General features: G+C 40.0%; 3 protein-coding genes across 3 annotated transcripts in view; all 3 read right to left on the reverse strand.

Moving 5' to 3' along the window:
* Positions 1–1,877: 1,877 nt before the first annotated feature.
* Positions 1,878–4,095, reverse strand: LOC103376828 (olfactomedin-4-like). Its single transcript, XM_008307362.3, is given in 4 exon segments — positions 1,878–2,786; positions 2,867–3,008; positions 3,098–3,475; positions 3,554–4,095. Coding segments are annotated over 4 exon segments (1,371 nt in total). The 5' UTR covers positions 3,611–4,095; the 3' UTR covers positions 1,878–1,992.
* Positions 4,096–5,348: 1,253 nt separating this feature from the next.
* On the reverse strand, positions 5,349–7,296 carry olfm4.1 (olfactomedin 4, tandem duplicate 1). Its single transcript, XM_008307201.3, has 5 exons — positions 7,212–7,296; positions 6,954–7,127; positions 6,653–6,865; positions 6,437–6,584; positions 5,349–6,348 (listed from the first exon to the last, which is right to left on the reverse strand). Exons 1-5 carry the CDS (start codon positions 7,263–7,265, stop codon positions 5,456–5,458), a joined length of 1,482 nt encoding a protein of 493 aa, XP_008305423.1. The 5' UTR covers positions 7,266–7,296; the 3' UTR covers positions 5,349–5,455.
* Positions 7,297–7,666: 370 nt separating this feature from the next.
* The window catches only part of lrrc74a (leucine rich repeat containing 74A), a 4,672-nt gene continuing 935 nt past the window's right edge, over positions 7,667–11,403 (reverse strand). The window contains exons 2-13 of the mRNA XM_008307351.3: positions 11,012–11,187; positions 10,820–10,927; positions 10,610–10,703; positions 10,440–10,489; positions 10,287–10,368; positions 10,053–10,138; positions 9,778–9,972; positions 9,601–9,696; positions 9,146–9,289; positions 8,884–8,988; positions 8,693–8,778; positions 7,667–8,462 (exon numbers count right to left, since the gene is read on the reverse strand). Of these exons, the coding sequence (XP_008305573.1) occupies positions 7,889–8,462; positions 8,693–8,778; positions 8,884–8,988; positions 9,146–9,289; positions 9,601–9,696; positions 9,778–9,972; positions 10,053–10,138; positions 10,287–10,368; positions 10,440–10,489; positions 10,610–10,703; positions 10,820–10,927; positions 11,012–11,187 (1,796 nt within the window). The 3' untranslated portion in view covers positions 7,667–7,888. The remainder of the gene's footprint in view (positions 8,463–8,692; positions 8,779–8,883; positions 8,989–9,145; positions 9,290–9,600; positions 9,697–9,777; positions 9,973–10,052; positions 10,139–10,286; positions 10,369–10,439; positions 10,490–10,609; positions 10,704–10,819; positions 10,928–11,011; positions 11,188–11,403) is intronic.

Genomic DNA, 11,403 nt, shown 5'->3' on the forward strand with positions numbered 1-11,403 from the left:
GAGTCACCTACTGATGCAGTCACGTTGCCAGATTCCCAGTCCTCCACTGGCTGAAAATAAAATCAAGTCAGTCTCGAATAAAACTCATACTCATATGTGAATGGTTCAGCTGAGAACAACAAAAGTCACTTACAATCCAGGCCAGAGCAGGACTGAGGTCTAGAAGGAACAGCAGTAGAAGTGGCAGCATTGTGTCTCAGGTTATCGCACAAGTGTCTGGACAGAGACCCGATCACAGGGATTTTGAGGACACCTCTTATCAGATCATCACACACAGCTGCTCTTTTCTCTGGCTCTTCTTCAAAATAAATACAATTATACATTGTATAAAAAAAAACACCAGATGAGATCCTTGTTTGCGCTCAAATCTCACTGGCAATCAACAGCTTCAGATCAGACCTGGATGAGAAAAGTATCAGGTGCATTAAACTTCTGCAGCAAACAAAGCCAGCAGTATATCCTGTTATGTGACTGTTTAATATATGAGGAAGTTATACAGTGAAACCTCGAGATATGAGCATAATCCGTTCCAGGACCGAGCTCATAACTCGAGGTAGACGTATCTCAAATCATTTTTCCCATAAGAAATAACAGAAAAAAAATGAATCTGTTATGGCCCTCTAAAAAACTCCCTTGTTAGTGCTTATAAAAATGTAAAAAACATGTTTTTAATGCTATAGAGACATACACACAAAAAATATAGTATATAAGGATTCCTGTGATATAAAATAAAATGTGGTTTTAATTATGAGTTCTTACCTTCAAGACAGACGATACAGTAGAGGCTAATGGTGGCATGTGCGGTGGAGAAGAAGTTGAGGGAGGAAGGGAGGGAAGAGAGTTGGCCCGTATGTAGACACTTGATTCTATAGCGTACCTTACATGTACACTGCGTAACTTACTGTATTTTCCGCACTATAAGGCGCACTTAAAAGCCTTTAATTTTCTCAAAAGTCGACAGTGCGGCTTATAACTCGCCGCGCCTTATGTATTACTTCTGGCTGTGCTTACTGACCTCGAACTGGTTTTATAAAGCCAAACCACACAGCGCATCACATGATGACACACAACAGAAGCACACTGAGAGCCAACAATGACATTTAACTCTGTTATCACAATTAGAAGATGCTTAACAACAATTATTACAGAATGGTTGTGTAACCCAAATCTGCGCAATGTCGCGTCGTGCCTCCAAACACCCGGAGTCTCTACGTTGTGTTTTTGTATTGACGATATATGGTGCGATGCAGGACGACTCAGGCGTATGGCTGTCGATTTTTTCGTGGTCAAGAACTCTTTTTACTTCTCCTTTTTTATCGATACTGGTAAAACACACTCTCTCTGCAAAACAACATTCACATTTCCGCAAAGACACAGCGTCAAAACAACAATACGGTGACCATCCAGAACAAAAATAGTGACAACCAGATGACTCTGGAGGGGCGAACAACAACAACAGCGCCCTCCTGTGTCAAACTTAGGTCACTACCATTTCCCACAAATCTTCGTCCCTACATATCTGCGACACCATGCGCGCCCATCTCATCGATATTGTCAAAACCCAAGTGAAGCAAACTAATTCGTGGCTTGACATCATTCTGGGTGGATTAACCACAGAATTCCAACTGCTAAATATTGGTGTTAACAGGACATTTAAGTTAAATTGCGAGCTGCGTAGGGGCATTGGATGACAGAAGGCGAACACGCATTCACCAAGACAGATCAAGCAAAAGAGCTGCTAAAATGTACCATCTGGGAATTCTATATTCCCTAAATTATCAGAAATCCTTTTTGAAGAGACACAACCCATGTTCTCTTTTATTTGGTATAATGCTTTTGGCAAGTTGTGAAAAACAATGACACTGACTCGTTATTTAAATGCTTCAGTTTGATTTTATTCAGAAAATGGGACAAGACTACTTCACAGAACTACAGAAACAAAGAAGATCGGTCGTATGAATCACAACACGGTCGACCACTAAAAAGAAGGAATCACTTTTCATTGAACCTCACATTGTAGGACACATAGTAGCCATTGTTGTACATGTAGAGCTTCTGATCAGTTGGGTTGTAGTCCAGGCTGCTGTACTTCTCCTGGAACTTCTGGAACCGAATGTTGAGGTTTTTCTCCTCCTTTGTCCTGGTGTCATAGGCATAAAAGATTTCCTCTGTGGTCAGATCCACAGACCTGGTGGCGTACATGACTCCACAGGCCATGAAAGCATTGCCAGTCTGCTGCTTGTAGGCGTTTGTTTTCCACTCATCAGCAATACCAAAGGACTTCTCATCTACCTTGGCAAGAATAATTTTACCCATGCTCTCCTCTGAGGCATACATTACCCATAGGCCCTGCTCATCGCCTGCAAAGTCAATGTTCTGATTGTCAGAGTAACTGTATGAGAAACTTGCACTAGCAGCTGGGATCACTCTGTAGTCATATTGGGTACTGGTCAAATTTAGCTTAGTCATACTGAAAGGTGAGTTGCGCTGGAAATACACAGCATGATTGCGAACAACATAACTGTTACCGGCACCTATCCATGAATGTGGAAGGTTAATACGTTTAAATTGAGTTCTGAGAAGCAAATTTTTGTAGTCAGAATAAAAGTAGAAGTCATACACATTTGGAGTTGTGTGAGCACCGTAGAAGTACATGGACTCATAACCTCTTAGAGGTTTGGAGTCCTTTCCCCAGCCCCCAAAAACATAACCTGAACTCAGGTGAGCATTGAGTTGGGCCACCATTGGTTTGCTGATGCTCAGGATTCCACTGTGATTACAGTTGCCTGGATTGAGAAAAGTGAAGTAAATATGATGAGAAATGTACATTTATCATTTATCATGTATCTCTGATGTGTTGCCTTACCAATATCTGGCTTGATGTTTCCCTGGTCATTCTGGCAGTCCTCCAGCTTCTTCTGCAGCTTAGCAAACTCAATGCGGATCACTTCAAGGTTCTTCTTGTCATAGGTCTCCAGTTGGTTCACGATGAGCGTCATGTTTTGAATCTTTTAAAAAGAAACACACTTGAATTACCATGAAAGCTAATAATTAGACAAGAAAAGTCACAAGTATGTGTTCAAACATGTCTGTTTACCTCAGTATACAAACTGTCAAACATGGGTGAGGATGAGTTGAGAGAGTCTTTGAGCTGAGTCACCAGAGCCTCAAATTCTCTGAGCTCAATCCTGAGCAGCTCAAAGTCCAGTTTGATGTAGTCGGCAGCAGTGGTATCCCAAACAACACCATTATGATGATGATGATGATGTTTTTTTAGTCATCATTCTGATATTTATATCTACTGTACCTTTTTCTTCTGGACTTCCACTTCCACCTTCAGTTCATTGTTGACTTCTTGCATGTGCTCCAACCGATCAGCAGGGAACATGGTGTCAGGCAGATAGACATGACAAACGCATTGACCTGAGTCACCTACTGATGCAGTCACGTTGCCAGATTCCCAGTCCTCCACTGGCTGAAAATCAAGTCAGTCTTGAATAAAACTCATACTCATATGTGAATGGTTCAGCTGAGAACAACAAAAGTCACTTACAATCCAGGCCAGAGCAGGACTGAGGTCTAGAAGGAACAGCAGTAGAAGTGGCAGCATTGTGTCTCAGGTTATCGCACAAGTGTCTGGACAGAGACCCGATCACAGGGATTTTAAAGACATTTCTTATCAGATCATCACACACAGCTGCTCTTTTCTCATAGCTGTAGTTCAAGATCAACACAATTGGACATATTTGTTCATGACACAGGATGACATCCTTGTTTGCGCTCAATCCCACTGGCAATCAACAGCTTCAGGCCAGACCTGGATGATGGTGAATGAGAAACGTTCCAGCTGTGTTTAAACACTGTAGAACTTAAACCAGGAATAAATCCTGTTATGAAACTGTTGTACATATGTCCAGGGATACATTTATGTTTCATATAAATATACACTTAGAGTAGTTTAGGAACATTTGCAATGCACTAAATTTTTTTTGAGTTGGTTGTTTTTAATTATTTGTCACTCTCCAAATCTGTTTAAATTAATAAATAATTAATTGAGTATTTTCACTATCTAACTTCTTATGTCCAGCATGATAGCATAATGTTTTTAATGCCAGATATCTGCAGGTTTCAAAGATCAGCCATCGTCAATTTCTGCTCTTTGGTTCTTGTTTCCATTTGTGGTCTTTGTGCAATAGCTTATTAATATATACATATTGCATTTTATTGTATATATAGAGTACAGAAATATAAACAAAATGAAATGTACTGCAATTAACCCCATTTGATCATGTGTCCTATGATTTCTAACCACAGTCTCAAATTATTCTATAAAACATAAATATAAAAGAAAATCGATTTCCTACTTTCCTTATGTTGAGAAACATTTTTAAAAAACATTTTATATAGTGACTCACTTCTGAGCCACAACCCAACCTCTTTACTGATGTGAAAAGAATGGTGGATACTTTACTTTTTTACTCTTTTCTTTGTTTTGCACATACATTTCTTATTCCTTAAGTTGTTACCAGTTACCAACATGCTAGTCAAGGACTCTCTTCGCAGTCCTGTATGGCCCTTTCATTCTTAATTTGGCATTAATAACACCAGGTAGTGGTGACCTGGTGTTGAAGGAAGCAGACCTTTGTCCAAAAGTTGCAAATTTGAAGCCATGGTGGTGTGCTGTGGATCAGTGAAGTTTCAGGCCACTGATGTTACTTTTTGATATAAACTAGTCACAGTTCAGTTGTCATTGATTAATTGTATAGCCCTAACTAATAATAATTTGATAATAATTAATCACAATAAAAATCAATAGTGTTCTGTATGTAATCTACCTTACATACAGACAACTTAATTGATTATCATTGTTGGTATTGTAAGCAGGCTTAATACCCACTACACTAACATGTATCCATCCACCCTAAAATTATATTTCATCCCAATTTGATTCCATCTAAACAGTTAGAAGTCAAGGAGTGATCCAATGGTTTATAGGTATTTCATTTGAACAAGTTTGGTTTCAATGCACGTCTTTTCTTTGTTAAAAGCCAGTGACTAATATTCTGTAACAGGGATCAAACTGGCACTGCTTTAAACAGACGCTTTACTAGAGTAATAACAACAAATGTTTCTGTTTCCCCCCTGTTTAATGGAATTCATCTGTTTTAAATTCATACTATGTCTGTCATGTTTACTTAGCAACATTATGCTAATTAAAGGTGTTTCAAGTTTTATGCTCATGTTTTTATATTGAAAATCAGGTCATTGTCAGCATAACTAGCAAAAGTATACCTTTGAAGCAATATATTGTCAAGAGTATTTGTAAAAAGAGACTGGTGACACTTTTGTAATGCTCAAGATTATTTATTCATAGAGAGTAAGAGTCAGAAAGATTATACAATAGATTGATAGACAGGGAGAAATACAATCATTTATTTTTTTGTTAGGAGAGTAATTAGGAATTATTATCAATCAAAGACTTGGCGCCAGGCTCAGCCAGCGGTGGTGCCACGGTGGCGCCAGGCTCAGCCAGCGGTGGTGCCGCGGTGGCTTCAGTTGTGTGGTTAAACCACAGATGATAGTTAACATAGTAGCCATTATTAAACATGTAGAGCTTTTGGTCAGTGGGATTGTAGTCCAGAGAAGAGTACTTATCCTGAAACTTTTCAAAGGGCACATGGATATAGCTCTCCTCTTTAGTCCTAGTGTCGTACTTGTAAAAAATTGCTTCAGTTTGGATATCAAGTGACCTGACTGCATACATAACCCCGCACACCATAAACGTGTTGCTCACCCCTGGTTTGTAAATGCTAGTCTGCCATTCCTCCTCAATCCCAAAAGAAGCTTCATTTATCTTTGCAATGACTATTCTACCTCCAGATTCCACTGTACCATAGGTCACCCACAGACCAGTCTCATCACCAGCAAAGTCAAAGACCTGATTGGAATAGAAAGAATAGGAGAAGCTGCTGCTTGCTTTTGGAATCACTCTGGACACATATGTCATGTCAGTGAGATTCAGTTTGGCCACTCCAAATGGACTGTTCATCTGGTAGTACAAGGTGTTGTCTCGTATAATATAGTTGTTTCCTAAACCTGTCGAGCCACTTTTCAAGCTATGATGCTGGAAGTGTTTTCTAAGAATCAGATTCTTATAGTTGGTGAACATGTAAATGTCATAAAGGGCGCCACTGGTATACCCTGAGTACCAGTACATCGACTCTCTTTCTGGAATAGGCTTTGAATCTTTCCCCCAGCCTCCATAGATGTACGTACTGTGAAGATGGTGGTTGAGCTGGGCCACAATGGGTTTGCTAACCTTGATGATACCAGTGTGAGCACAAGACCCTGCAGAGAAAAAGGAAGAACAATGGGCTCAACAGTTCTAGGGACTGTGCAATAAAATAACATGCCACTGTCATGCTAATCGGCTTACCAATGTTGGGGTTGAAAATTTCCTGGTGGCGTCTTTCGCATTCCTCCAACTCCAGCTGCACTTTGATGTATTCTCGACGCGTCTCAAGAACCAGATTCTTATCATAGGTTTGTTCCAGTCTCGTCAGGGTCACCTCTATTGATGTGATCTGACAGACAACAATAGTTTCAAGACATTTTCTGTTGATAATCGATTCATGACATGCTCTGTACTTACTTCTACGTGTAGTGACTCGAAGAGAGTGATGGAGCCATTGATAGAAAGCTGCAGCTCTTTAATCAGAGCTTCCACTTGTTTAATTTCGACCTTCACCTCTTCAAACTCGGCGGAACTGTAGTCATCAGGGTTCTTCTCCATTGTCACAATTACCGCTGTCAAACTTACAATTTTTTCAGCATAAGACGTGATCTTGATCTCATAATCTTCTACCTGAAATTAAAAAGAAAAGGGGGAGGGCATTTTTAGTTTTTTAGCAACTAATAGGTCTACATTTGCAGCACATATTATGGTAGAATACCTTTCCCATTTCCTGTTGCAGTTTGTGCGATATCTCCTCCATCCACTGCTCTACCTCCACCAGATCACCAAAGGGAAAAGTAGACCCTGGCAAAAAGGCATCACAAGTACATCTGTCCCCACTTCCGTCTCCTGTCCCATTTCTCATACCTCTCCCACTCCACAGGTCGGCCCGCTAAGAAAAATGAAGTCGTGAATATATAAATTCAAATACCTTTAATGCGGGTAGCCTTTAAAAAAGAACTAGTGTCATACTTACCCCCCAGGCCGCCGTGGAGCCCAGCAGTGCAAGGAAACACAGAGTGCCAAACATTGTGGTGAAATGCTTCTCAGTGAGCCAGCAGAGACATTAGGACTTTATATAGCAGAAGTTTAACAATGGGCGGAATACAACACCTGTCCCTGTTCACACCAGTGTTAGCCAACACAACACAGTCAGATTTTTCATGCATAATGTTATCTTTGTCAAACAAAATTTACAGCTCAGGTTTTTGTATGAAATAGACGATGGATGTATGTTTGTAAATGATGTTTTCTGGATGAGTGTTCCCACGAACGAGTCGTTCGCAAATAATGTTGCGACATTGTACATAACACTCTCCTGAATGTGAACTTAAAATGGTTGTCAAAGTCCAACATTATATTTTTTCGGACTTTTTTGTGACATCTTATTGTGTTGGTGTAATGTCTAAAATAAATGTAAATAGTTGATAGTCTCCATGTACAGTGTGGCCCTGTGATGGACTGGTGACTAGTTGATGGTTTATGGAGTGCTCTCCTCAGTGTCTCTTTTGCATCCCTTTGAATTGATTATAGTCAAATACAAATACTGTAATTCATCACAATTAATAAAATTGCCTTTATTCATAATGTATTTATTTATAAGTAACAAATATGCAAATGTTCTTTTTTAAACATTTTATAAAGGTTTCATAATCACTTGGCAGTTTTGGTTGGGTTCTTCAAGCCCACCTCTTTTTCTTTCTTTCCCTTCTTTTTCTTGACTTTCTTGGGCTTGGCTTTAACTTCAGTCTGCTTGGCGTTGAGAGCAGGCCTCGATCGTGTTAAGTGATCAGCTGTGGGGCTGAGCTTACTGTGGCTCATCTCTGGGTCAGACCTTGTGCCCTGAGCAGAGATGGACTTTCCTGGGGCGGATCGAGGAGAGTCATCCAGCAGGTTGGGCTGAGAGTAGGACCGCATTGCTAGTGAGCTAGTTTGACCATGCTCATTGCTGAGGTTAGTGACAGAATAACGACTGCTGTTGGACATGACGATGTGGTGCCATGAGCTGAGAGGCGTGGCGGAAAACTGCCGCGGACCACTCGAGTCATCTTTTGGAGCGCCAGGAGAAATGACCATAGAGCCGTGAGGTGTTACAGCTTCTACAGCTTTCTGGAAAGTCTTGAGGATCCGGTCGCTCTTTTGCTTTTCTTTTTTCTGACGGGATTCAAACTTTCTCAGTTGCCGGCGATGATCTCTCATCATCTGTTTCCTTGTATCTGCCAATCCCCTGAGACATTGGAAAATATTTGTATTATTTTACAATATTTGTACCATGTACGTACCAAACCATAAACAGAGTCCTTTACAATATTCTTTTTACTTATCAAGATAGTAACACTAGTAATAACAGTGTACATGTCCCAGCTCATAACTAAAACACACTTTGTTATCTCAGATGTAAAATAAAGGCATTGCAAGGATATGTAAACACAAACCCTATTTACTGTGGGGACTCACCTGTAGTCAACCCTCCCTGTCCTGTCACTGTCAAGTCTCTGTATTAGCTCTTCAATCTGATATCGGTCCAGAGGAATGCTTGAATGCTACCATTGGTTGACACAACAAGGAAAGAAAAAGACAAGTTCTCCTTTGATTTGAGTTGAACAGGATTCATCATTAAGTAAGACAACATATATTAGTCATCAGACCTGCACTGCCTTTCTGAAGTCAGCAACGGGGACACGCATTGTGCCGTCTTTGTCAATGTTCCGGAAGAAATCCCAAAGACGCAGCTTGTGTGAGTCCAGATAATCCTTTAAAAAAAACACATACTGTGCTGTTTTCTCTTATGAAGAAGAACCCAGTCGAGGGTGGAACCAATCCTTTATAGCATTATGTATAAGTGTAAAATAACATATTGGAGAGAATCATTTCAGATAATGTCCCTTTTGAAGTCCGTTCATGACTGACCTGGATGACCTTCATTGGATCTACACGCTTCGGTGGCTTCTTAGCAATAAATCCGCCAACTCCACCATACTGTACATCCAGCCCAGGATGCTCCTCACATGTCGACTCCAACAGCTGCACAAAGTTCTCATTCACCAGAACATTCTGTTTGGAAAAATGGGTGAAAGTGGGGACAATGGTATTATTTAAAACTTTTGGTTCTCACAAAGGTCTCAAACTCAAACTGGCCTTAGGAGGACAAGCAAAAGAGTTGCTACTTGGCATTCATTTTGGTTCAAAGAATACAAGGACATGTGCTGCATAGTCTACATGTAGCCCTTGGGTCTGGATTCAAAACCCTGAATTAGTAAAAATCAAATCTTAGATACTTTAGAAAATAACCAGACTTTGAATGGACTGTGTTTAAATTGCCCTGCTCTTTCAATAAAACCTGGATCAAAGATGGCGTCACTCACACACATGTTTATCTCCTCCAGTGCAGTTTTAGGAGTGTTCTTCACCATCTTCACCAAAGCCAGTGCTCCCTCCACAGTTATAGAGTTGTATGCCAGCTACAGCAGGACAAAAAAGAGAGAGAATTCACTGTGTGCAGACACATTTGCTGTGTGTTTAATACATCTCTCTTAACTCACTAGTAAAACACGCAGTGTGTCATTGAATTCAAGACCTCTGCAGAGCATGGTGACCCCTTCGTTGGTGATACGGTTGTTGTTGAGGTTCAGGTACACCAGGGTGTTGTTAAATTTTAGGGACTCTCCCATGGCCAGAGCGCCCTCATTCCCAAAACCATTCCATGACAAGTCAAGGTGTTTTAACGTCGTATTCACCTAATATGGAGTTAAAGTGCAAGTAGTCAAGTTTTTCTGAATAAAACTGGTCATGAAATAGTTTTCTTGCGAAGCCATACTTTGAGTCCTGCACTCAAAGCTACCGCCCCTTTCATTCTCAACTGATTCCAGCTTAAATCCATGACCTCCAGACCCTCGTTGTTTGCTGTAAGGATAGATATTTGAATTCAATTTTCTTAATTAATTAATTTTTTTTTTTTGCTGTAAGGATAGATATTTGAATTCGATTTTCTTAATTAATACAAAATGAAATTTCTTTTTTTAAATGTTAAAATTAATTATTTGCACTTTACCTAGCATTTGTCCTATATGTTCTCCCCCTTTTCCACAAAATTCATTATGGCTCAGGTCAAGTTCTTTTATTTTGAAATTGCTCTGGAAATAAATATACATATGACTACCTGAGTATTTGAAACAAATCGAAACGTAAATCATAGACAACTTACTGAGAATGAATCTGAGAAATATTTTGCATCATCGTCAGTAAAGCCATTCCCTGGAGGAACAATGGGATGTGTTAAAGCATATTGAATAGAGATTGTCATAAATAATTCAATTCAATGCAATGTTTCTAAAGTTGTACTTAAAATGAGTTTATATTTCACTTGTACATTACCAGAAAGTTTCAAGGATTTTATTGAAATGTTGTGCAGCAACATTTTAGCCACATGCTCTGCTCCTGCAGACAGCAGACAGTTGTTGGACAAATCCTAGAAGTCAAGCAGATGTCGGTGAAGTATACAGTAGCTATTCAATCTGCCTACAAAGCTCAATACCAATGAAAGACATGCGTGCCCTCTACTGGTGGGTCGACGGATCTACCTACCAGGTGGTGTATAGTTAAATTCGCTCTCAACATTTCCACGAGGTACTTGGCTCCTTCAGCTTGAATGTGGTTGTTTGCCAGTTCCAGGGTTTTGATATTCATGTCATGCTAAACACAATTTTCATTTATTTTGTTGATCAAGTTTTAACAAAAAGGTGATAGAAAAATTATTGACACACTTTCAAAACTTACCAACAAAGCAACAGCAAGAGCCTTGCATCCCATAGGTCCCAGCCCATGATGGGTGAGTGTAAGAGTTGAAGAGTGAAGATTTCGTAAAAACATGGAGACTGGCACCACACCTGCAAGTTTACAAGCCTGTAGGTACACGTCAGCTATGGACGGCTCCCTGGAGATGTCCTCTGTTTCTGAAAGTAAATGATATAGTCTGTGGGCACAAATCCTCGGATGCCTATATATCGAGCCCGATCTTTTCTTTTACCACCATAACTTATTTTACAGCAGCTTCGCTGTCTTCCAATAACATTTGAGATAGATAGATAGATGGATGGATGGATAGATAGATGGATGGATGGATAGATAGATGGATGGATGGATAGATAGATGGATGGATGGATAGATAG

Source organism: Cynoglossus semilaevis, chromosome 1 (assembly GCF_000523025.1).
Source record: "Cynoglossus semilaevis isolate Cse_v1.0 chromosome 1, Cse_v1.0, whole genome shotgun sequence".
Classification (NCBI taxonomy): Eukaryota; Metazoa; Chordata; class Actinopteri; order Pleuronectiformes; family Cynoglossidae; genus Cynoglossus; species Cynoglossus semilaevis.